The sequence below is a fragment of the Cherax quadricarinatus genome, chromosome 7, assembly GCF_038502225.1.
Source record: "Cherax quadricarinatus isolate ZL_2023a chromosome 7, ASM3850222v1, whole genome shotgun sequence".
NCBI classification, from domain to species: domain Eukaryota; kingdom Metazoa; phylum Arthropoda; class Malacostraca; order Decapoda; family Parastacidae; genus Cherax; species Cherax quadricarinatus.
The window spans coordinates 50,414,487-50,438,131 of NC_091298.1; the positions used below are offsets into that span (position 1 = coordinate 50,414,487).

At 39.8% G+C, this 23,645-nt stretch overlaps 1 protein-coding gene across 1 annotated transcript in view; it reads left to right on the forward strand.

The window, feature by feature from the left end:
• LOC128687037 (protein tolkin) overlaps positions 1-21,194 on the forward strand; it is a 449,316-nt gene extending 428,122 nt beyond the window's left edge. Inside the window, exons 17-18 of the mRNA XM_070082113.1 lie at positions 8,150-8,400; positions 20,849-21,194. Coding sequence (XP_069938214.1) covers positions 8,150-8,400; positions 20,849-21,034 — 437 coding nt within the window. The 3' untranslated portion in view covers positions 21,035-21,194. The remainder of the gene's footprint in view (positions 1-8,149; positions 8,401-20,848) is intronic.
• Positions 21,195-23,645: the final 2,451 nt, after the last annotated feature.

Below are 23,645 nucleotides of genomic sequence, written 5' to 3' on the forward strand. Positions count from 1 at the left end.
TTGTTCTTTTTTATTTCTTCTATTGTCCATGGGGAAGTGGAAAAGAATCTTTCCTCCGTAAGCCATGCGTGTCGTATGAGGCGACTAAAATGCCGGGAGCAATGGGCTAGTAACCCCTTCTCCTGTATACAATTACTAAAAAAGAGAAGAAGAAAAACTTTATAAAACTGGGTTGCTTAAATGTGCGTGGATGTAGTGCGGATGACAAGAAACAGATGATTGCTGATGTTATGAATGAAAAGAAGTTGGATGTCCTGGCCCTAAGTGAAACAAAGCTGAAGGGGGTAGGAGAGTTTCAGTGGGGGGAAATAAATGGGATTAAATCTGGAGTATCTGAGAGAGTTAGAGCAAAGGAAGGGGTAGCAGTAATGTTAAATGATCAGTTATGGAAGGAGAAAAGAGAATATGAATGTGTAAATTCAAGAATTATGTGGATTAAAGTAAAGGTTGGATGCGAGAAGTGGGTCATAATAAGCGTGTATGCACCTGGAGAAGAGAGGAATGCAGAGGAGAGAGAGAGATTTTGGGAGATGTTAAGTGAATGTATAGGAGCCTTTGAACCAAGTGAGAGAGTAATTGTGGTAGGGGACTTGAATGCTAAAGTAGGAGAAACTTTTAGAGAGGGTGTGGTAGGTAAGTTTGGGGTGCCAGGTGTAAATGATAATGGGAGCCCTTTGATTGAACTTTGTATAGAAAGGGGTTTAGTTATAGGTAATACATATTTTAAGAAAAAGAGGATAAATAAGTATACACGATATGATGTAGGGCGAAATGACAGTAGTTTGTTGGATTATGTATTGGTAGATAAAAGACTGTTGAGTAGACTTCAGGATGTACATGTTTATAGAGGGGCCACAGATATATCAGATCACTTTCTAGTTGTAGCTACACTGAGAGTAAAAGGTAGATGGGATACAAGGAGAATAGAAGCATCAGGGAAGAGAGAGGTGAAGGTTTATAAACTAAAAGAGGAGGCAGTTAGGGTAAGATATAAACAGCTATTGGAGGATAGATGGGCTAATGAGAGCATAGGCAATGGGGTCGAAGAGGTATGGGGTAGGTTTAAAAATGTAGTGTTAGAGTGTTCAGCAGAAGTTTGTGGTTACAGGAAAGTGGGTGCAGGAGGGAAGAGGAGCGATTGGTGGAATGATGATGTAAAGAGAGTAGTAAGGGAGAAAAAGTTAGCATATGAGAAGTTTTTACAAAGTAGAAGTGATGCAAGGAGGGAAGAGTATATGGAGAAAAAGAGAGAAGTTAAGAGAGTGGTGAAGCAATGTAAAAAGAGAGCAAATGAGAGAGTGGGTGAGATGTTATCAACAAATTTTGTTGAAAATAAGAAAAAGTTTTGGAGTGAGATTAACAAGTTAAGAAAGCCTAGAGAACAAATGGATTTGTCAGTTAAAAATAGGAGAGGAGAGTTATTAAATGGAGAGGTAGAGGTATTGGGAAGATGGAAGGAATATTTTGAGGAATTGTTAAATGTTGATGAAGATAGGGAAGCTGTGATTTCGTGTATAGGGCAAGGAGGAATAACATCTTGTAGGAGTGAGGAAGAGCCAGTTGTGAGTGTGGGGGAAGTTCGTGAGGCAGTAGGTAAAATGAAAGGGGGTAAGGCAGCCGGGATTGATGGGATAAAGATAGAAATGTTAAAAGCAGGTGGGGATATAGTTTTGGAGTGGTTGGTGCAATTATTTAATAAATGTATGGAAGAGGGTAAGGTACCTAGGGATTGGCAGAGAGCATGCATAGTTCCTTTGTATAAAGGCAAAGGGGATAAAAGAGAGTGCAAAAATTATAGGGGGATAAGTCTGTTGAGTGTACCTGGTAAAGTGTATGGTAGAGTTATAATTGAAAGAATTAAGAGTAAGACGGAGAATAGGATAGCAGATGAACAAGGAGGCTTTAGGAAAGGTAGGGGGTGTGTGGACCAGGTGTTTACAGTGAAACATATAAGTGAACAGTATTTAGATAAGGCTAAAGAGGTCTTTGTGGCATTTATGGATTTGGAAAAGGCGTATGACAGGGTGGATAGGGGGGCAATGTGGCAGATGTTGCAAGTGTATGGTGTAGGAGGTAGGTTACTGAAAGCAGTGAAGAGTTTTTACGAGGATAGTGAGGCTCAAGTTAGAGTATGTAGGAAAGAGGGAAATTTTTTCCCAGTAAAAGTAGGCCTTAGACAAGGATGTGTGATGTCACCGTGGTTGTTTAATATATTTATAGATGGGGTTGTAAGAGAAGTAAATGCGAGGGTCTTGGCAAGAGGCGTGGAGTTAAAAGATAAAGAATCACACACAAAGTGGGAGTTGTCACAGCTGCTCTTTGCCGATGACACTGTGCTCTTGGGAGATTCTGAAGAGAAGTTGCAGAGATTGGTGGATGAATTTGGTAGGGTGTGCAAAAGAAGAAAATTAAAGGTGAATACAGGAAAGAGTAAGGTTATGAGGATAACAAAAAGATTAGGTGATGAAAGATTGAATATCAGATTGGAGGGAGAGAGTATGGAGGAGGTGAACGTATTCAGATATTTGGGAGTGGACGTGTCAGCGGATGGGTCTATGAAAGATGAGGTGAATCATAGAATTGATGAGGGAAAAAGAGTGAGTGGTGCACTTAGGAGTCTGTGGAGACAAAGAACTTTGTCCTTGGAGGCAAAGAGGGGAATGTATGAGAGTATAGTTTTACCAACGCTCTTATATGGGTGTGAAGCGTGGGTGATGAATGTTGCAGCGAGGAGAAGGCTGGAGGCAGTGGAGATGTCATGTCTGAGGGCAATGTGTGGTGTGAATATAATGCAGAGAATTCGTAGTTTGGAAGTTAGGAGGAGGTGCGGGATTACCAAAACTGTTGTCCAGAGGGCTGAGGAAGGGTTGTTGAGGTGGTTCGGACATGTAGAGAGAATGGAGCGAAACAGAATGACTTCAAGAGTGTATCAGTCTGTAGTGGAAGGAAGGCGGGGTAGGGGTCGGCCTAGGAAGGGTTGGAGGGAGGGGGTAAAGGAGGTTTTGTGTGCGAGGGGCTTGGACTTCCAGCAGGCATGCGTGAGCGTGTTTGATAGGAGTGAATGGAGACAAATGGTTTTTAATACTTGACGTGCTGTTGGAGTGTGAGCAAAGTAACATTTATGAAGGGATTCAGGGAAACCGGCAGGCCGGACTTGAGTCCTGGAGATGGGAAGTACAGTGCCTGCACTCTGAAGGAGGGGTGTTAATGTTGCAGTTTAAAAACTGTAGTGTAAAGCACCCTTCTGGCAAGACAGTGATGGAGTGAATGATGGTGAAAGTTTTTCTTTTTCGGGCCACCCTGCCTTGGTGGGAATCGGCCAGTGTGATAATAAAAAAAAAAAAAAAAATATTATAATTCTAACTTTAAAGAATTACCTTTAAAGTACTACCTACTATCATATTCCCAAGCTCCATTATTTGATCATCACTTTATTTGTTCACCACAAATTATTTTAGTCCCTTTTATATTGTCTCCTTTATTTTAGCTTTAAAAAACTACCTTAGCTCATTATTTTTACATTTGTTAAATAATTCAGGTGCTATTTTTTTTTAGCTTTAGAATATTTACTTTATTTTTTACTTAATTCTAACTATAGATTCACTACAAATCTTATGATTACAAGCATTGATCCTGATACCAACCTCTTATTTAATGACTTAAATGATTCAAACAGTTACTGTAATTACTACACAGCAGAACAATCAAAGGCACTTCTCAGAGCTAACAACAACATAACTATCTTTAACTACAATATCAGATCTTTAAGCAAGCATTATGATGACCTCCTAGCATTACTAAATTCCTTGCATGCCAACATGTCCATCATTACACTAACTGAAACCTGGCTAAAGCCTGATACTACAGATGTCTATGCCATTCCTGGTTACACAGCCATACACAACTGTAGGCCAGACCAACAAGGGGGTGGCACTGCTATATACTACTCAGACCAACTAGAATGTATCACTAATACTTGCACAAGGGATGAACATGGGGAATATATAATAGCTAAATTCAAATCCAAATACCTACAAAAACCTCTCACAGTGATAAACATCTACAGAGTTCCACAATCAAACATTAGCCAATTTAGTCAAAACCTAGGAAGTATGATAACTGATGCACGCATGAACAAAGATCACTTACTACTCTCAGGTGACTTCAGTATAAATCTCCTGCAAGACCAGGACCCACACGTTACTGAATTCACAAACACAATGAGTAACTGCATGTTGCTACCAACAGTAACAAAACCTACAAGAGTTACAGAGACTAGTGTTTCCCTACTTGACCACATCTGGACCAACACCATATCCCCTTTAAAATCAGGCATAATTACAGATAATACCACAGACCACTACCCTACTTTCCTCATAACAACTCTTGGTAAAATACCCCAAGACATTACTAAAGTCACCTTCAGACTTCACAATGAGGCAGCCATTAATAACTTCACAACAGCAGTAACAAACATTGACTGGCACACTGAGCTAGAAATCTATACAGATATTGACGAATGTTTTAATAATTTTCTAAAAAAGACCCAATACCTTTATAACAAGCACTGCCCTAAAAAAACTAAACAGATGACAGCTAAGAGACTGAACAGTCCCTGGCTAACACCCAGCATTCTCAAATCCATAAATACAAAACACCGATATGAAAAACAGTACAGAATGGGTCACATAACCAGAGACCAAACAAAACGTTACTCGTCAGTCCTAACCAGCCTGATAAGAAGGGCAAAAAAATTGTATTATGAGAACAGATTATCCAACTTACGAGGTGATATAAAAAAGACCTGGAAGACCCTATCAGAAATTCTGGGAACAAAAAAGATATCACGACATAGCGAAATAAAATTAGCAAAATCAGATGAACCCCAACTCCCACCAACAGAAACAGCAAACAGACTCAATGATTTCTTCTCCACTATAGGTCAAAACCTTGCCAATAAAATCCCAAGCTCAGATACCCCACCAAATGACTACCTCACTGGCAACTACCCGAACACACTGTTCCTAGCTCCGACTAACCCATACGAAGTCTCCCTTATTATCAACGCACTGAAAAACAAGGCAGGAGATTTAAATACCTTACCACCCTTTATATACAAAAAAGCGTCACAAGTACTATCACCAATCATTGCAACACTCTTTAACAAATCCATTGAATCCTCCACCTTCCCTACAGTTCTCAAAATAGCAAGGGTCACCCCGATCCATAAAGGAGGAGACCAAACAGAGTTGAATAACTATAGGCCAATATCCAATTTACACCCTCTCTCAAAAATCTTCGAAAAATTAATTCATAAACGAATCTACTCCTACCTCATCTCCCAAAACATTCTCAACCCCTGCCAATTTGGATTCAGGCCTAATAAAAATACTAATGATGCTATTATACACTTGCTAGAACATATATACACTGCAAAAGAGAAAAAAGAAGTCCCACTGGGGATCTTCATTGACTTACGTAAAGCTTTTGATACAGTTGACCATGACTTGCTCCATGTAAAATTGTCACACTATGGTATTAGAGGGCACTCCCTCAACTACCTCAAGTCTTACCTCAGCAACAGAAGCCACTATGTGTACGCAAATGGGGCAAGCTCTTCCGCACAACCAATTACAGTTGGTGTCCCACAGGGAAGTGTCCTTGGCCCTCTTCTCTTTCTCCTATACATAAATGACCTACCAAATGCTTCGCAATTACTCAAACCCACACTTTTTGCAGATGACACTACATACGTCTTCTCTCACCCGAGCCCAGTCACGCTAGCCAATACTGTAAACACCGAATTACAGAAAATATCTACCAGGATGAGGACTAACAAACTTACACTAAACATTGACAAAACCTACTTCATTCAGTTTGGTAACAGAGCTACAGATGTACCTCTTAACATAACAATAAACGGATCACCTATCACAAAGCTAACAGAGGGAATATTCCTAGGAATCCACCTCGATAATAGACTCAAATTTCATACACATATACAACAAATTTCTAAGAAAATTTCCAAGACTGTAGGCATACTATCGAAGATATGGTACTATGTTCCACAGTCAGCCCTCCTGGCCCTATATCACTCTCTTATTTACCCCTATCTCACCTATGGAATTTGTGCATGGGGCTCAACAACAATTAACCATCTCAGACCACTAATTACCCAACAAAAGGCTGCAGTTAGAATGATAACAAATTCTCACTACAGGCAACACAGTCCACCAATATTCAAAACACTCAACCTACTCACCATACAAAACATCCATACTTATTATTGCACCTATTACATACATAGAACACTTAACTCTGACATTAACCCTCCCCTCAAACATCTCCTTGCCAACCTCAACAGAACACATGACCATAACACAAGGCACAGATCACTCTTTGATGTTCCTCGTGTCCATCTCACGCTATGCAAAAACTCAATGCACATAAAAGGCCCTAAAATCTGGAATTCATTACCTGTAAATATAAAAGAAACACTACCTGTTTATAAATTCAAGTCTCTTCTCAAACATCACTTACTCACTCAAAACCAAATAAATACTGAATAACTGAACCTTATAAATTGTATATCCTATATGTTACTCACAATTATATCACACAAATGTTAAACCTAGGACCCAATCTAACTTTATTATTTTTTTAAATACACTACCTAACAGAATACTCCATTCGACTGAATGTACAGCAATGCAAGCAACCATATGACCTGTCTTTGTAATACTCATTTGTGCTTTATAGTTATCTGTTTACAATAATGTTTTATCACTGATTTCATCATTGCTTAGTTAATCTTAAGTTAATTTTAAGCCAGCCCATAATGCTATGCATATAAGTGGCTTTGGCATGCTGCTCTTACCTGTATTTTTTGTACCTCTGTATGTATGTTTAAATTACTAAATAAATAAAATAAATAAATAAATTATTAATAATAATAATTAATAATAATATTATTATTATAATAAAAAGCACTAAACCCACAAGGGTCATGAATTGCTATATATAGAGTAAAGGCATACGAAAAGAATATTTTTCTACAGTTACCCCCCAGTGTTTGACTAGAGAAAACGTAATTCTTCCGACACTACCTACACAGTTGCTTTGTAAACAAATCTCATATTTACATCAATTTTTATTCTGTGAGTGTATGTATCATGTTTATATGCTATGTAATGGGTTTCGTATATAATTTTGGGGAAAATATCGTAGATGGATTAATGAAAATGCCTATATTGATGTAAAATAAGACATTTAGTGTGCCCAAGAGTGATTATTATTACGTAGTATTGGGGCGTCATGAGTAGAGAGACTCTTAGCAGTTTTAATGTGTACCTGCACACCAGCACAGTGTGTAAGTGTATTTAGGTACAGGTACACATAAGTATAATTATCAGAGTACGTATAAAATATGCAGTAACTTTAAAACACTTGAAATTTTGGAAAGTTTCCTGACATAATAGATGTGGTCACGGAAAATGTAAACAAACCGGGTGGGGGGCGCCGTATTTAAAAGACCGCTTGCCATATAGCAAACTTTGGTCATAATTTGACATTGCCGTATTAGCGGAACACCATAAAGCTGGGCCTTACTGTATTTGCAATATCTGCCACAATGCTTCCCTATCCACTCTATCATATGATTTTTTTAAATCCATTAATGCAATAAAAACTTCCCTACCTTTATCAAAATACTGTTGCATGAGCGTGTTCGATAGGAGTGAATGGAGACGAATGGTATTTGGGACCTGATGATCTGTTGGAGTGTGAGCAAGGTAATATTTAGTTAAGGGATTCAGGGAAACTGGTTATTTTTATATAGCCGGACTTGAGTCCTGTAAATGGGAAGTACAATGCCTGCACTCTAAAGGAAGGGTTTGGGATATTAGCAGTTTGGAGGGGTATGTTGTGTGTCTTTATATGTATGTGCTTCTAAACTGTTGTGATCTGAGCACCTCTGCAAAAACAGTGATTATGTGTGAGTGAGGTGAAAGTGTTGAATGATGATGAAAGTATTTTCTTTTTGGGGATTTTCTTTCTTTTTGGGTCACCTTGCCTCGGTGAGAGACGGCCAACTTGTGAAAAAAAAAAAACTAACTCATTTTTGCATTTTGAATTTACTGCTTTTTTTCAGTTTGTGGTGGTGGTCTTAAGGCTACTAGCACTGTCAAGCACATGTATTCCCATGCTAAATATGGAGATCAAAACTATGATAACAAAGAAGACTGTGACTGGATCATACAAGCTTCACCCGGGGAAAATGTCCACCTTACATTCCTAACTTTTGAGCTTGAGGACGAGCATGATTGTGGGTACGATTATGTTGAAGTGTTCTCAGGCTATAGTGACTCAGGACCAACCTATGGAAAATTCTGTGGAAATTCTGTAAGTATTGGCAAAAATATGATGGCAGTATTTAATAGCAGTAGTGATTTCATTATTTGTATGATACAACAATGTAGGGGTGTATTAAATTATCAGTATCAGTGAGCATTAGCTATGTGGTACGTATTTGTATCTGTACAAAAATTTCCGTTACCACTCAATACAGTGGAACCCCAAATATCGGCCATAATCCATTCCAGAAGGTCGGTCTAAATTCGAAAAGGCCTAAATTCAAAGCCATATTTCTGTTAAGAATTAATGTAAATACAAATTGGGGGGCTTGGACTTCCAGCAAGCGTGCGTGAGCGTGTTAGATAGGAGTGAATGGAGACGAATGTTACTTGGGACCTGACGATCTGTTGGAGTGTGACCAGGGTAATATTTAGTGAAGGGATTCAGGGAAACCGGTTATTTTCATATAGTCGGACTTGAGTCCTGGAAATGGGAAGTACAATGCCTGCACTTTAAAGGAGGGGTTTGGGATATTGGCAGTTTGGAGGGATATGTTGTGTATCTTTATATGTGTATGCTTCTAGACTGTTGTATTCTGAGCACCTCTGCAAAAACAGTGATAATGTGCGAGTGTGGTGAAAGTGTTGAATGATGATGAAAGTATTTTCTTTTTGGGGATTTTCTTTCTTTTTTGGGTCACCCTGCCTCGGTGGGAGACGGCCGACTTGTTGAAAAAAAAAAAAAAAAAAAAAAATTGGGGAGGAGGAGTATGGAAGAAGTGAATGTTTTCAGATACCTAGGAGTTGACGTGTCAGCAGATGGATTTATGAAGGATGAGGTTAATCATAGAATTGATGAGGGAAAAAAGGTGAGTGGTGCATTGAGGTATATGTGGAGACAAAAAACATTATCTATGGAGGCAAAGAAGGGAATGTATGAAAGTATAGTAGTACCAACACTCTTATTTGGGTGTGAAGCTTGGGTTGTGAATGCAGCAGCGAGGAGGCGGTTGGAGGCAGTGGAGATGTCCTGTCTAAGGGCAATGTGTGGTGTAAATATTATGCAGAAAATTCGGAGTGTGAAAATTAGGAGAAGGTGTGGAGTTAATAAAAGTATTAGTCAGAGGGCTGAAAAGGGGTTGTTGAGGTGGTTTGGTCATTTAGAGAGAATGGATCAAAGTAGAATGACATGGAGAGCGTATAAATCTGTAGGGAAAGGAAGGCGGGGTAGGGGTCATCCTCGAAAAGGTTGGAGGGAAGGGGTAAGGGAGGTTTTGTGGGCGAGGGGCTTGGACTTCCAGCAAGCGTGCGTGAGCGTGTTAGATAGGAGTGAATGGAGACGAATGGTATTTGGGACCTGACGATCTGTTGGAGTGTGAGCCGGGTAATATTTAGTGAAAGGATTCAGGGAAACCGGTTATTTTTATATAGCTGGACTTGAGTCCTGGAAATGGGAAGTACAATACCTGCACTCTAAAGGAGGGGTTCGGGATATTAGCAGTTTGGAGGGATATGTTGTGTATCTTTATAGGTATATGCTTCTAAGCTGTTGTTTTCTGAGCACCTCTGCAAAAACAGTGATTATGTGTGAGTGAGGTGAAAGTGTTGAATGATGATAAAAGTATTTTCTTTTTGGGGATTTTCTTTCTTTTTTTGGGTCACCCCTGCCTTGGTGGGAGATGGCCGACTTGTTAAAAAAAAAAAAATTAACCCATTCCAGACACCCAAAAATATTAATGAAAAATACATTTTTTTAAAGATTAATTGTAGTTTTACATACACAATACATGACGGTAGGATTGCTGGTGTAATTTTTTGTCTCTCATGAACATGCAAGATTTCAGGTACATCTTGTTACCTCTACTTACACTTAGGTCACACTACACATATATGTACAAGCATATGTATACACACTCCTCTGGGTTTTCTTCTATTTTCTTTCTAGTTCTTATTCTTGTTTATTTCCTCTTATCTCCATGGGGAAGTGAAACAGAATTCTTCCTCCGTAAGCCATGCCTGTTGTAAGAGGCGACTAAAATGCCGGGTAAAGGGGCTAGTAACCCCTTCTCCTGTATAGATTACTAAATTTAAAAAGAGAAACTTTTGTTTTTCTTTTTGGGCCACCCTGCCTTGGTGGGATACGGCTGGTTTGTCGAAAAAAAAAATGCACAATACAATGACAACTAAATAAAATAAATAAATGAACATTTAAATCACTATTACATTCCTTTATTGAAGACTTTTGTTGGCTTATAGAAGACAGGGAGGAGGAGAGAGGGAGGACTGATTGTTTGGAAGGGGAATCCCTATCCATAAGGACTTAAGGTATCAAAGCCCTCTCTGGGGTTAATTCACTCCCTGCTATACTCCCTGCATGCCTGCTGCACTCCCTGCATGCCTGCTACACTCCCTGCATGCCTGCTACACTCCTTGCCTCCCTGCTATACTCCCTCCCTCCATGCTACACTCCCTGCCTCCCTCTACATCTTCCATTATCTGTGATCTCTCTTTTGTTAACATGTTTACCCCTTTTGCCACATCAGTTTCCATGATTTGTTCTTTACCAGGATAGAATTGATTGTTGATTTGGATTTCCCATACATCTTGGCAAGTTCTAACACTCTAACACCACTCTCATATTTTTCAGTTACTTCTTTCTTAAATTCCATCATGTTTCTCACCTTCTTTACAAAAGGAACTTTGCTAGGAACTTTCTTTGGGCTCATGGTGGCTTATTTCACAGTTGCATTTAAACAAGCACAAAAACCAATGGATTTTAAAGAAATGTTTGGATGACTGCATGGAATATATGCTCATTCACCAAGAGACACAGGGAGACTGACTCACCTATGCACCGGTGTCCCGGTGGGAGGCAGGCTGATGCGTGTGATGAATGGTTTGAAAAACCGACAAGTTGAAGATTGAGACACTTATGCAACATATGGGAATCTTTATTCAGGAAACGTTTTGCCACACAGTGGCTTCATCAGTCCAGTACAAAGTAAAAAGGCATAAGGAGAGGAGGAGTTTGAGGTAATCAGTCCCTCAGCCTGGAGTCAATGTGTTCAGTCCATCAATCTTGTAGAATGTACACCATAGGGCCGTAGACGTGGCTTATGTACTGTAGTGAGGTGAGGTGAAGCAGGAGGAGGTGGGGTCATAGTGGTATCCACTAGTCGAAGTAGGTCTTCGTCCTAAGGTTGGACAAGTGTTGAAGAATTCTTTGTAACAAGATCCCATGATGCTGCAGTGTCTGACAGTTGTGATGAATGGTTTGAAAAACCGACAAGTTAAAGATTGAGACACTTATGCAACATGGGAATCTTTATTCAGGAAACGTTTCGCCACACAGTGGCTTCCTAATTTCCACACTACAAATTCTCTGCATAATATTTATGCATTGCCCTTAGACATTACATTTTCACTGCCTCTAGCCTCCTCCTTGCTGCAACATTCACAGCCCATACTTCGCACCCATATAAGAATGTTGGTACCACTATACTCCTTCTTAGCCTCCATGGATAACATTCTTTGTCTTCACAGATAACCTCAATGCTCCATCCACCTTTTTTCCTTCATTAATTCCATGGTTTATCTCGTCTTTCATATACCCATCCGCTAACAAGTCCACTTCCAGATATCTGAACACATTCACTTCCTGCATCCTCCTGCCCTCCAATCTAATATCCAGTGTTTTCTTACCTAACTTGTTTGTTATTTTCACCATATCAAGAAAGTTTAAAAACTTTAATAAACTGTATTGGGTATAATGGAAATGTCATTTAAGTTTAACCCTTTCACTGTTAAGACTCCTGATGCTCTTAGTGTCAAAAAGTATTAAAAAAAAAAAATTCTTAACAAAATCTTAAGAAAATTTTTCTGAGTGTTTTAAAAGAAAAAATTTTTCTTGCGTTTGGTAGTTACCGAGATATAGACGCGTGAGGTTGACAAAGTGAGCCATTGATGGCAACAACAGCTGCCATCAACATAACGTATATATATATCCACTCGTTGGCACTGATTGACACCCTGCTGCCAATCCCAGATGCGATCTGTTGGTAGGTACTGGATATTGACAGATGGTTGTGGTTGTGCAGGTTGTTGTGGTGTGTGGGTGGTTGAAGGTGGCCTAAACCTAAACCCAACCTAAACAGGACACATGACCACAACACAAGACACAGATCTCTTTTTGATATACCTCGTGTCCATATCACACTTTGTAAAAACTCTATGCACATAAAGGGCCCCAAAATATGGAATTCATTACCAGAAGATGTTAACCCTTTGAGGGTCGGCAGGCCCTCTCCGAGACTCGTTCTCAGGGTCGGCCAAATTTAAAAAAAAAAATAATTTTCTCTTATGAAAAGATAGAGAATCTTTTCCCGATCATAATGACACCAAAAGTTTGAAATTTGATGGAAAACTTAGGGAATTATGCTCTTGCGAAGTTAGCGGTCTTGGTGATGTTTACGCATCGGCGATTTTGCCCACTTTGAGCCCCATTTTCGCCAATTCCACTGTACTAGTCGACAAAAAACATGAATATTTCGCTAGAACTCCATTTTTTCTATCGAATGAGTGCAAGAAACCACCCATTTATCAATTTGAACTATCCAGTACAGTGGTCAGAATTTAGCAATTTTAAAAGATGCCAATTTCCTAATAGGGTCCAGAATAAACAAGAAAGACATTCCTGGCACTAAAATGACATTTCCTCTGTTCATTAGTCACGTCTCAAGGCCCCTCTTATATTCTTTTGCTTTCCACTTTGAATTTTTATTCTCACAAAAAATAGAAAATTTACTGTTATGCAGACTACTGCATTAGTGTAAAAAATAGTATAAATAATATTGGCGCACTTGGGAAAGAATATTAGACTCGCCCAATGGAAATAAGTCACTCTCTGACTTTTTTGGGTTATCCTAGGTTCTCTACACATATGCTGCTATGTATGATAATTCTATGTAACTGTATTTGTGTATACCTGAATAAACTTACTTACTTACTTACCAGTTGACGTGTATTGGACGCTTGGCATGATTTGTTTACTTTTGAACTTTGGTAAAAATCTAACATTTCTGCTACTTTGAGCTCAATTTCAAGGTAGTTTTCATTGTAAAACCAGTCAAAATCATCTCAATTTCTGTAATATGTCTTCCATTCTATAAAATGAGATCAAGGAAACTAGAATACAACAATAAATACCATACAAAAATACAGTGCAAAGTCGCTATTTTATTCCAAAAAAACGGTCGAAGTTTTTTTTTTCTCATTATGCACTGTGTGCTGCAGGATTTTTTTTTATACTGTGCATACTGACGACATAGACCCATTCTTTCATATGTAGGCCTACCAGCTTTCTCCCACTAGATTTGAGGGCGCTAGAATTTAGGCGTACTAGTACGTCAAAAACCCTGGGTCGTAAGCCGTACTAGTACAGCCGAAACCCTCAAAGGGTTAAAGTAACCCAGTCTGAAAATCAATTTAAGACTCTCCTCAAAAGCCACTTAATCACCCTAGACTAAACACTAAATACTCAGTACACACATACTCACTTATGTACTCCCACATCATAACTTCAACAATCACTTTGAACCTTTTATCCATTGTTGACAAGAATATAATTTAATCATTGTTTTCACAGAAAGCATTTTCGAATATATGAATATATCTTTTGTCTTATACAAATTTTGATTCATTTATAATTAATAATTTACTGTACAATTATGAAATAATTACTATCCTACTGTACAACTATGATATAATCCTTAGTGTTAAGTAGTCTGTAAGCCAATAATGTTAAGTCGGCCCATAATGTCTAGGCATAATGAAGGCTCTCTTTGCATTGCAACCCACTATTGTAAATACAAAATCTCAATGTACTGTTTGCAAAGACATTAAATAAATAAGTGTGCTGAGTCAGCGGCATGGCTACCAGCCTGGGGTGACACTGGTGCCACATGACTCATTACACCACCACCACCACCTGCTGCCGCATGTATATTATCCATCCCAGTTATAACCTTACTCATCACGCATACTGTCTTCTCCACCACCCCCACTGTCTTCCCCACCACCCCTACTGTCTTCCCCACCACCCGCGCCGTCTTCCCCACCACCCGCGCCGTCTTCCCCACCACCCGCGCCGTCTTCCCCACCACCCGCGCCGTCTTCCCCACCACCCGCGCCGTCTTCCCCACCACCCGCGCCGTCTTCCCCACCACCCGCGCCGTCTTCCCCACCACCCGCGCCGTCTTCCCCACCACCCGCGCCGTCTTCCCCACCACCCCCGCCGTCTTCCCCACCACCCGCGCCGTCTTCCCCACCACCCGCGCCGTCTTCCCCACCACCCGCGCCGTCTTCCCCACCACCCGCGCCGTCTTCCCCACCACCCGCGCCGTCTTCCCCACCACCCGCGCCGTCTTCCCCACCACCCCTGCCGTCTTCCCCACCACCCGCGCCGTCTTCCCCACCACCCGCGCCGTCTTCCCCACCACCCGCGCCGTCTTCCCCACCACCCGCGCCGTCTTCCCCACCACCCGCGCCGTGTTCCCCACCACCCGCGCCGTCTTCCCCACCACCCAAGCCGTCTTCCCCACCACCCGCGCCGTCTTCCCCACCACCCGCGCCGTCTTCCCCACCACCCGCGCCGTCTTCCCCACCACCCGCGCCGTCTTCCCCACCACCCGCGCCGTCTTCCCCACCACCCGCGCCGTCTTCCCCACCACCTGCGCCGTCTTCCCCACCACCCGCGCCGTCTTCCCCACCACCCATGCTGTGTTCCATTTTCACTATCTGTATCTGGTATCCTGGGTATTGCTTTCGGTTACACTCGTCAAAACCACAAAATTCGTCTCCACTGTTTTAAATCTCTGCACAAAATTCAATTTAAACCAGCAAATAATAGAGCCTACTAGACTGGAGAATACACTAGACCTCATCTTCACTAACAGTGATGATCTGATACGAAATGTCACCATATCAAAAACAATATACTCAGATCACAACATATCGAGGTTCAGACATGTATGTGCGGAGCCCCAGACCGACATAATGAGATTAGTCATGAGGGAGCCTTCACCAAATTCAACTTCAATAACAAGAACATAAAGTGGGACCAAGTAAACCAAGTCCTAACCGATATAAGCTGGGAAGATAGACTAAGCAACGCAGACCCCAACTTATGCCTAGAACAGATTAACTCGGTGGCACTCGATGTATGCCCAAGGCTTATTCCTTTAAGAAAAAGGAGGAGTAGATGTAAAATAGAAAGAGACAGGCGCTCTTTTTACAGGCGACGAAAAAGAATAACAGAGCGGCTAAAAGAGGCCAATGTATCTGAAATGTGTAGGGAGTCACTGGTCAGAGAAATAGCAAACATTGAACTTAAGCTAAAGGAATCTTACAAGAGTCAGGAATCGCAAGAAGAACTAAAAGCCATAAATGAAATCAAAAGAAACCCAAAGTATTTCTTCTCCTATGCCAAATCAAAATCGAGAACAACGTCCAGTATTGGGCCCCTACTTAACCCTTTCAGGGTCCAAGGCCCAAATCTGGAGTCACGCACCAGTGTCCAAGAATTTTCAAAAAAAAAATTTGTTATTTTTTCTTATGAAATCGTAGAGAATCTTTTTGTGAAGGTAATAAAACAAAAAGTACGAAATTTGGTGGAAAATTGACGAAATTATGCTCTCGCGAATTTTGATGTGTCAGCGATATTTACGAATCGGCGATTTTGCCGACTTTGACTCCCATTTTAGGCCAATTACATTATTCCAATCAACCAAATTCTTAGCTATTTCACTAGTATTACTTCTATTCTATCGATTGAGCACAAGAAATCGCCAAGTCAACTGTTTCGACTACAAAATAAAGTGATCGGAAATTGTTAATTTGGCCAATTTAACACAAAGTTCAAAATATTCCAATTTCAAAATAGGGTCCAGAATGAACAATGTAGGCATTCCTGGCACTAAACTAACATTTCCTCTGTTCATTAGTTATGTTTTGAGGCTTTACAAATAAATTCCATTTTGATTTTTTATTCACATAATGAATTTTTATTCACACCAGAAAATAGAAGATTTACTGTTATGCAATACTGTAATAATTGTATAAATATCATCACCATATTTGTGAATGTATATTAGACCCACCAGCTGACGTGTATTAGACGTGTGAGGTCGTTTGTTTACTCTTGAATATCGGCAAAAATTTAACATTTCTGCTACTTTGAGCTCAGTTTCAAGCCATTTCCAGTGCTAAAACCAATCAAAATCATCTCTATTTCTGTAATATGTCTTCCATTCTATCAAATGAGACCAAGAAATCGCAAATACAACTATAAAAAACATACGAAAAAACACTGCAAAGTTGTTGTTTTAATCGAAAAATCATGATTTCATTTTTTTTCTCTCATTATACACAGTGTGCTGCAGGATCTGTTTTATGTGGTGCACACATACCACATAGATGTATTCTCTCATATCTAGGCCCAAATGTACTACTCACAGTTTATCAGAGTGAGCTGAGCTCATGGCATAGATCTACTGTTTGGACCCTGAACGTAAAGCCGTAGATCTACGGGACGGACCCTGAAAGGGTTAAACAAGATGGGTCCTACACAGATGACAGCAAGGAAATGAGTGAGCTACTCAAACTGCTAACCAGACTGAGAGTCGAAGATCAAAATGAATTTCTTATGAGAGAGCCACAGAATTTTGTTAACACAAGCCTATCTGATGTTATCCTGATGCCAAATGACTTCGAACAGGCGATAAATGATATGCCCATGCACTCTGCCCCAGGGCCAGACTCGTGGAACTCAGTGTTCATCAAGAACTGCAAGAAGCCCCTATCACGAGCTTTTACCATTCTATGGAGAGGGAGCATGGACACGGAGGTCGTCCCACAGCTACTAAAAACAACAGACATAGCCCCACTCCACAAAGGGGGCAGTAAAGCAATAGCAAAGAACTACAGACCGATAGCACTAACATCCCATATCATAAAAATCTTTGAAAGGGTCCTAAGAAGCAAGATCTCCACCCATCTAGAAACCCATCAATTACACAACCCAGGGCAACATGGGTTTAAAGCAGGTCACTCCTGTCTGTCTCGACTATTGGATCACTACGACAAGGTCCTAGATGCACTAGAAGACAAAAAGAATGCAAATGTAATATATACAGACTTTGCAAAAGCCTTCGACAAGTGTGACCATGGCGTAATAGCACACAAAATGCGTGCTAAAGGAATAACAGGAAATGTTGGTAGATCGATCTATAATTTCCTCACAAACAGAACACAAAGGTAGTAGTCAACAGAGTAAAGTCCGAGGTGGCTACGGTGAAAAGTTCTGTTCCACAAGGCACAGTACTCACTCCCATCTTGTTTCTCATCCTCATATCTGACATAGACAAGGATGTCAGCCACAGCACCGTGTCTTCCTTTGCAGATGACACCCGAATCTACATGACAGTCTTCCATTGCAGACACTGCAAGGCTCCAGGCGGACATCAACCAAATCTTTCAATGGGCTGCAGAAAACAATATGAAGTTCAACGATGAGAAATTTCAATTTCTCCGATATGGTAAACACAAGGAAATTAAAACTTCATCAGAGTACAAAACAAATTCCGGCCACAAAATAGAGCGAGAAACCAACGTCAAAGACCTGGGAGTGATCATGTCGGAGGATCTCACCTTCAAGGACCATAACATTATATCAGTCACAGCTGCTAGAAAAATGACAGGATGGATAATGAGAACCTTCAAAACTAGGGATGCCAAGCCCATGATGACACTCTTCAGGTCGCTTGTTCTATCTAGGCTGGAATATTGCTGCACACTAACAGCACCTTTCAAGGCAGGTGAAATTGCTGACCTAGAAAATGTGCAAAGAACCTTCACAGCGCGCATAACGGAGATAAAACACCTCAATTACTGGGAGCACTTAAAGCTCCTGAACCTGTATTCCCTGGAACACAGGCGGGAGAGATAAATGATTATATACACCTGGAAAATCCTAGAGGGACTAGTACCAAACTTGCACACGAAAATCACTCACAACGTAAGCAAAAGACTTGGCAGACGATGCAACATCCCCCTAATGAAAAGCAGGGGTGTCACTAGCACGTTAAGAGACAATACATTAAGTGTCAGGGGCCCGAGACTGTTCAACTGCCTCCCAGCATACATAAGGGGGATTACCGATAGACCCCTGGCAGTCTTCAAGCTGACACTGGACAAGCACCTAAAGTCGGTACATGACCAGTCGGGCTGTGGCTCATACGTTGGATTGTGTGCAGCCAGCAGTAACAGCCTGGTTGATCAGGCTCTGATCCACCAGGAGGCCTGGTCACAGCCCGGACCGCGGGGGCGTTGAGCCCCGGAACTCTCTCCAGGTAAACTGACACTTCCATCTGTGTTAGAACTATCACTTGGGAAGAGAAGAGTCCCAATTTGCCACGGAGTTAGGTTTTATTTACCGCTAGGCATGGTGAACAAGGCGCATTGAATTGCACTCCCACAATGCGCTGTGGCCTCCCAGATTTTTTTTTATACTGTGCAAACTGAGCACAGAGACCCATTCTCTGACATGTAGGTGTACCAGCTCTCCCACTAGATTTGAAGCTGCTAGAATTTTGGCATAATATTATGGCACCAACACTGGCTTGCAAGTCGTAATGTTATGGCACCGACAGTGAAAGGGTTAATAATGTAGAGTGGTTGGTTGTTAAAATTCTGAACTATAATTTCAAATTTTCATTTTCTAGTTATTACAGTGATGTACATTTTTTCAGATTTCAGTTTTTTTTAAAGATTTAAATAAACATTATTATGAGTGTTAGAAGTTATAATTTCATGTTGTATAAATAGCAACTATTCAGACTTAATTTTTAATTTATTTCTGATTATTTTCATCAGATTAGCAAATATGTAGCTTAAGAATTTTGTGTTATTGTTGCCAGTTTGTAAATTTCGTAGGGGTACCTGTAATTATTAGCAAGTAATGATATAAGCATCTCAGAAATTGTTACTTAAGCTGTTCACTATCTCATATGTAGATGTATATTTTGAGAGCTGCTCCCTAAGATATGCTGTGAGCAGAAAATTTTTCCCTATATATGAGAGAATGAGTCTGTTTAATAAGTGTGCACACCATAAAACCTCTGACCTTGTTTGGTTTAAAATAATGACTAAGGTGTTATCTAGGATGTTTTTTATGGGTTTTATTGTCTGTTTCTTAGTTTCATTTGATAGAATGGTAGACATACTACCAGAGAAGAGAGGATTTTGGTTGGTTCCAGGATCGGGATACGAACAGCTCAAAACTTGAACAGTTATCTAGGTGTAAGTGTATTTTTGGGGGTCTGAAATGGATTAATCTAATTGACATTATTTCTCATGGGAACAAATTTGTTCAGTATCACCACTCGAACATCCTTCTGGAATGAATTAAATTTGTATCCTGAGGTACCACTGTAGTTTGAAATTGGGCTCAAATTAGTGGAAACATTTAATTTTTAACAATTATCTTTGACTGGTAGGGTCCTTTACACCCCTAGGTATTGTTTATGGATTTTTACTAGGTTTACTTTAATTACAGGGATGCCCTAAATCTGACAAATTATTCCTGGTTGCATTTTATTATCCAAGAAATAGGGTTAAACTTCATTTTTTTTTTATGATGAATTCAAGAAAGAGGGCAAGTAGGAGAGGCTGGAGGATGTGATTAATGAACACAGGAAGAGTTGCTTTAGTAAATATAATGCCTGCAGTGTTTATTATAGACTTTTTTAAAATGAATTTCTTTTAATTGTATAAAATTGGCCAAATTACCAAATTCTGTGCACTTTTTAGAAGTAGATAAGAATTTGGTCGAATGAGCAATGTAACTGGCTTAAAATACTGTACATGCATATACAGTATAGCCTTGGAAAGTGTTTAATATATACAACTGCATTAACCCATCCCTTCAAGGGAGGTTCTTTGATGCCTGTGAGGGGCTCTTGATTGAAGAAATTGGACCTCAGTCCTCCTCAGATCAAACCTCATTACCTCACATTCCCCCCCAGGCACTGTGTGATCCCTGTGAATCTAGTAGTTCCCCATGAATATAATAATACTCTAAACTTTACATATTATTTACCATAAATTATTCATTTTAAAAATAAAATAGTAACTTTTTGAAACTTGCATGCAAGAAATGGGTTAAGAGTTAACATACCACCTGAAGCTAGATTAGTTTAGCTGACTATAAATAAAACGATATGTCATTTAATATTTTACAACCAAAAGTTTGTTTCTTGTTTTGAGAGCTATTATACTCTGTAATCAATATGTTTTTGTGCATGCATCATATCTGTTGCTTAAGTCATGACATTTCAATTTATATCCTAGCCACTACTTCTGAAAGATGGCAAAGAATTTTTCTCTGTATAAAAAAAATAGGAAGTGTTATCAATTTCACCACTTAAATTATTTTCCAACAGATTCCGCAAGAAATGGTGTCAATTAATGATGCCCTCCTTGTGAGATTCCGTTCTGATGACACGATAAACACAAAGGGTTTTTCTGCTGCCTACGTTGCAATAGCAAAAGAAAGTTTGACAGAAAATAGCACTGGTGATAATAATAGTTTCAGCTACAGCTTCTCCAGAGGGTACCTTCAACTTTGATATACCTTTGAAGAGTTTCGAGAGTTTCACTACTCTCGGAGCCCGGCCATGGACCAGGCTCATCTGGTGCTTGCCTGGTCAACCAAGCTGTTGCTGCTGGAGGCCTGCTGCCCCACATATCCATCACAGCCTGGTTGATCTGGTACCTGGTGAAGATACTTGTCCAGTTTCCTCTTGAAGGCTTCTACACTTGTTCCAGCCATGTTTCTGATATCTTCTGGTAAGATGTTGAATAGTCTGGGACCCCAAATGTTGAGAGTGTTCCCCTATTGTTCCCACTGCACCCCTGTTCTTCACTGGGTTTATTTTGCACTTCCTCCCATATCTCTTACTCCAGTATGTTGTTATGGCAGTATGCAGATTTGGGACCAGGCCCTCGAGTACTTTCAGGTATATATTATCATGTATCTCTTTCTCCTCTGCTCCAATGAGTACACGTTCTTTACTGGCGAATGTGAGCCGTAATGATCTCTGTATTTGTTGCAGCTCTGATATTTCTCCTGCTTTAAACAGTGCCATCAGCACTGAGCAATATTCTAAATGAGGGAGCACTAGCGATTTGAAGAGTGTCACCACTGACATTATTTTCCTTGTTTTGAAAGTTCTCACTACCCACCCCATCATCCTCCTGGCTGTTGTGATCAAAGCCAAACTTCTCCAGAGGGTACCAGCAAGTCAAGCTTTTCCAGAGGGTACCAGCAAAGTCAAGCTTTTCCAGAGGGTACCAGCAAAGTCAAGCTTTTCCAGAGGGTACCAGCAAAGACAAGCCTCTCCAAAAGGGTACTTGCAATGTCTTAAGTTTTTGCAGAGAGTACTAGCAGTCAGGCTTCTCCAGAGGGTATTAGCAATGTCTTAATCTACAACATGATCAACAGTTATGTGCCTCAACTTCACATTCCCATATGCTTGCTTTCTTGTTCAAACTGTTGCCAGTAAGCTTCTTTAAGTGCTGTAAATGGGCTCTAGATGATTTTTAACAAGCGCATTCCTTCAAATGCAAACTCAAGTAAGACGTACTTGAGTTTGGATTTACCTTCATTGAACTTTGAGGAGCTGTGGCCATAATAATGAATATGTTGCATGATACAAATAATCATAATTCTGTCTCTGTTCTCTCTCTCACTTTTCTTCCTCTTACTATCACTTTTCTCTTTCTCCCTTTTTTTCTTTTTTCTCTGTCCTTCCATAATTGTATAAACCTTGGACAACACCTGGATGGTTGTCACTTCTCAGTTTGATGTTTATAGTGTGTAGATAAGCAACAATAGTTTATTACTGTGTATAATACTGCATTATGTTCTTAATGATGCCGATACAGTGAATGGCTGTGTCACATTTGTAGTCACATATGTTTGAGGTTTGGGTGCAAGTACCTCATCGTGAGTACTTACTAAGAGACGCTTCTTCTCATATACCTTTAGTCAAACCTTATTTTATTTAATGGGGATTTAGTTCTGTATCCTGTTATCAGTTTCAGACTGTACTTGTTAATGTGTATTAAATTTAAAAATCACCTTTGTCTCACCTGACTTGAAGATAAAAATTTATTTAAATACAGAATATTAATTGTTGAAATACAAACTAGGTTATTCAGAAAAGGTTTGACATGTTAAGCTGATTATTGCAGCAGGTATGATTTTAGAATGTAAAGTACCCTTCACTTCTATTATTCCTCTGTTACATAGCCAGTAAATTAAAGATATCCAAGCCAGCAAACATGTACAAAGAAATTTCCAAAACTCAAGAATTATATTTAGTAACTGAGCAGAGAAATCAATTGAAAGTATCACATCTGATGGGTGTTCCAAAAATTTATGTGGTAGATCCCTGACTTACGATGTTCCAGTGTAATATGTTCTGTATTTACGATCAGGTCACTTTGGAACCGATGAATGAACTATGACTGCTGATCTGCAGTTACTGTCTTTGTAAGTATTAAAAAATATTTTAAATAAGTCATTTTTCTTATTTTTTCACCAAATGAATTCATATGCATAGTATCCATTCATTTTATGTATTATAGAGAGCTAACATTCATTTAGTAGACACTGGTCAAGAAATGTAGATTTAATATTTACAAATTTCTTAAGATTGAACTAAAATAGTTTTCACCATTATTATTTTACAAAATGCATTGATATTTTGAATGTTCTTTTTATGTATGTGTGGAGAGTTCATGTTTGTTAGAGATTAAAAAATGTAAATTAAGTAATTATGCTGTACTGTTGGGCTGTGATAGCCACTGCCAGTACTGCCCAATTACTGGATGTGTCCTTTGAGTAAGGTGCAGGACAGCTGGAACTCGTGCAACACCTTTACTCGCCATTATCTTCCCATGCTCTATACCCAGGTGCATGAACCCTCGCCATAACAATAAAGAAATGATAAGCATGGGTAGAGTGTGAGTAAGATACAATGAAGAGAAAGGTTGGCAGTGAATACACGAGTGAGAAACAGAGGGAGACAATCCAGCTATTGCCCCACCTTTGTACATCTATTCTTTTGTATATTGTAGTTTTATTCTGTTTAATTAGCAGGTATAAGTAAATTAAACAGTGTTTGATATTATTTGTAAGTGTAAAAGATCAGTACTGATTTTAAAATATTGCCT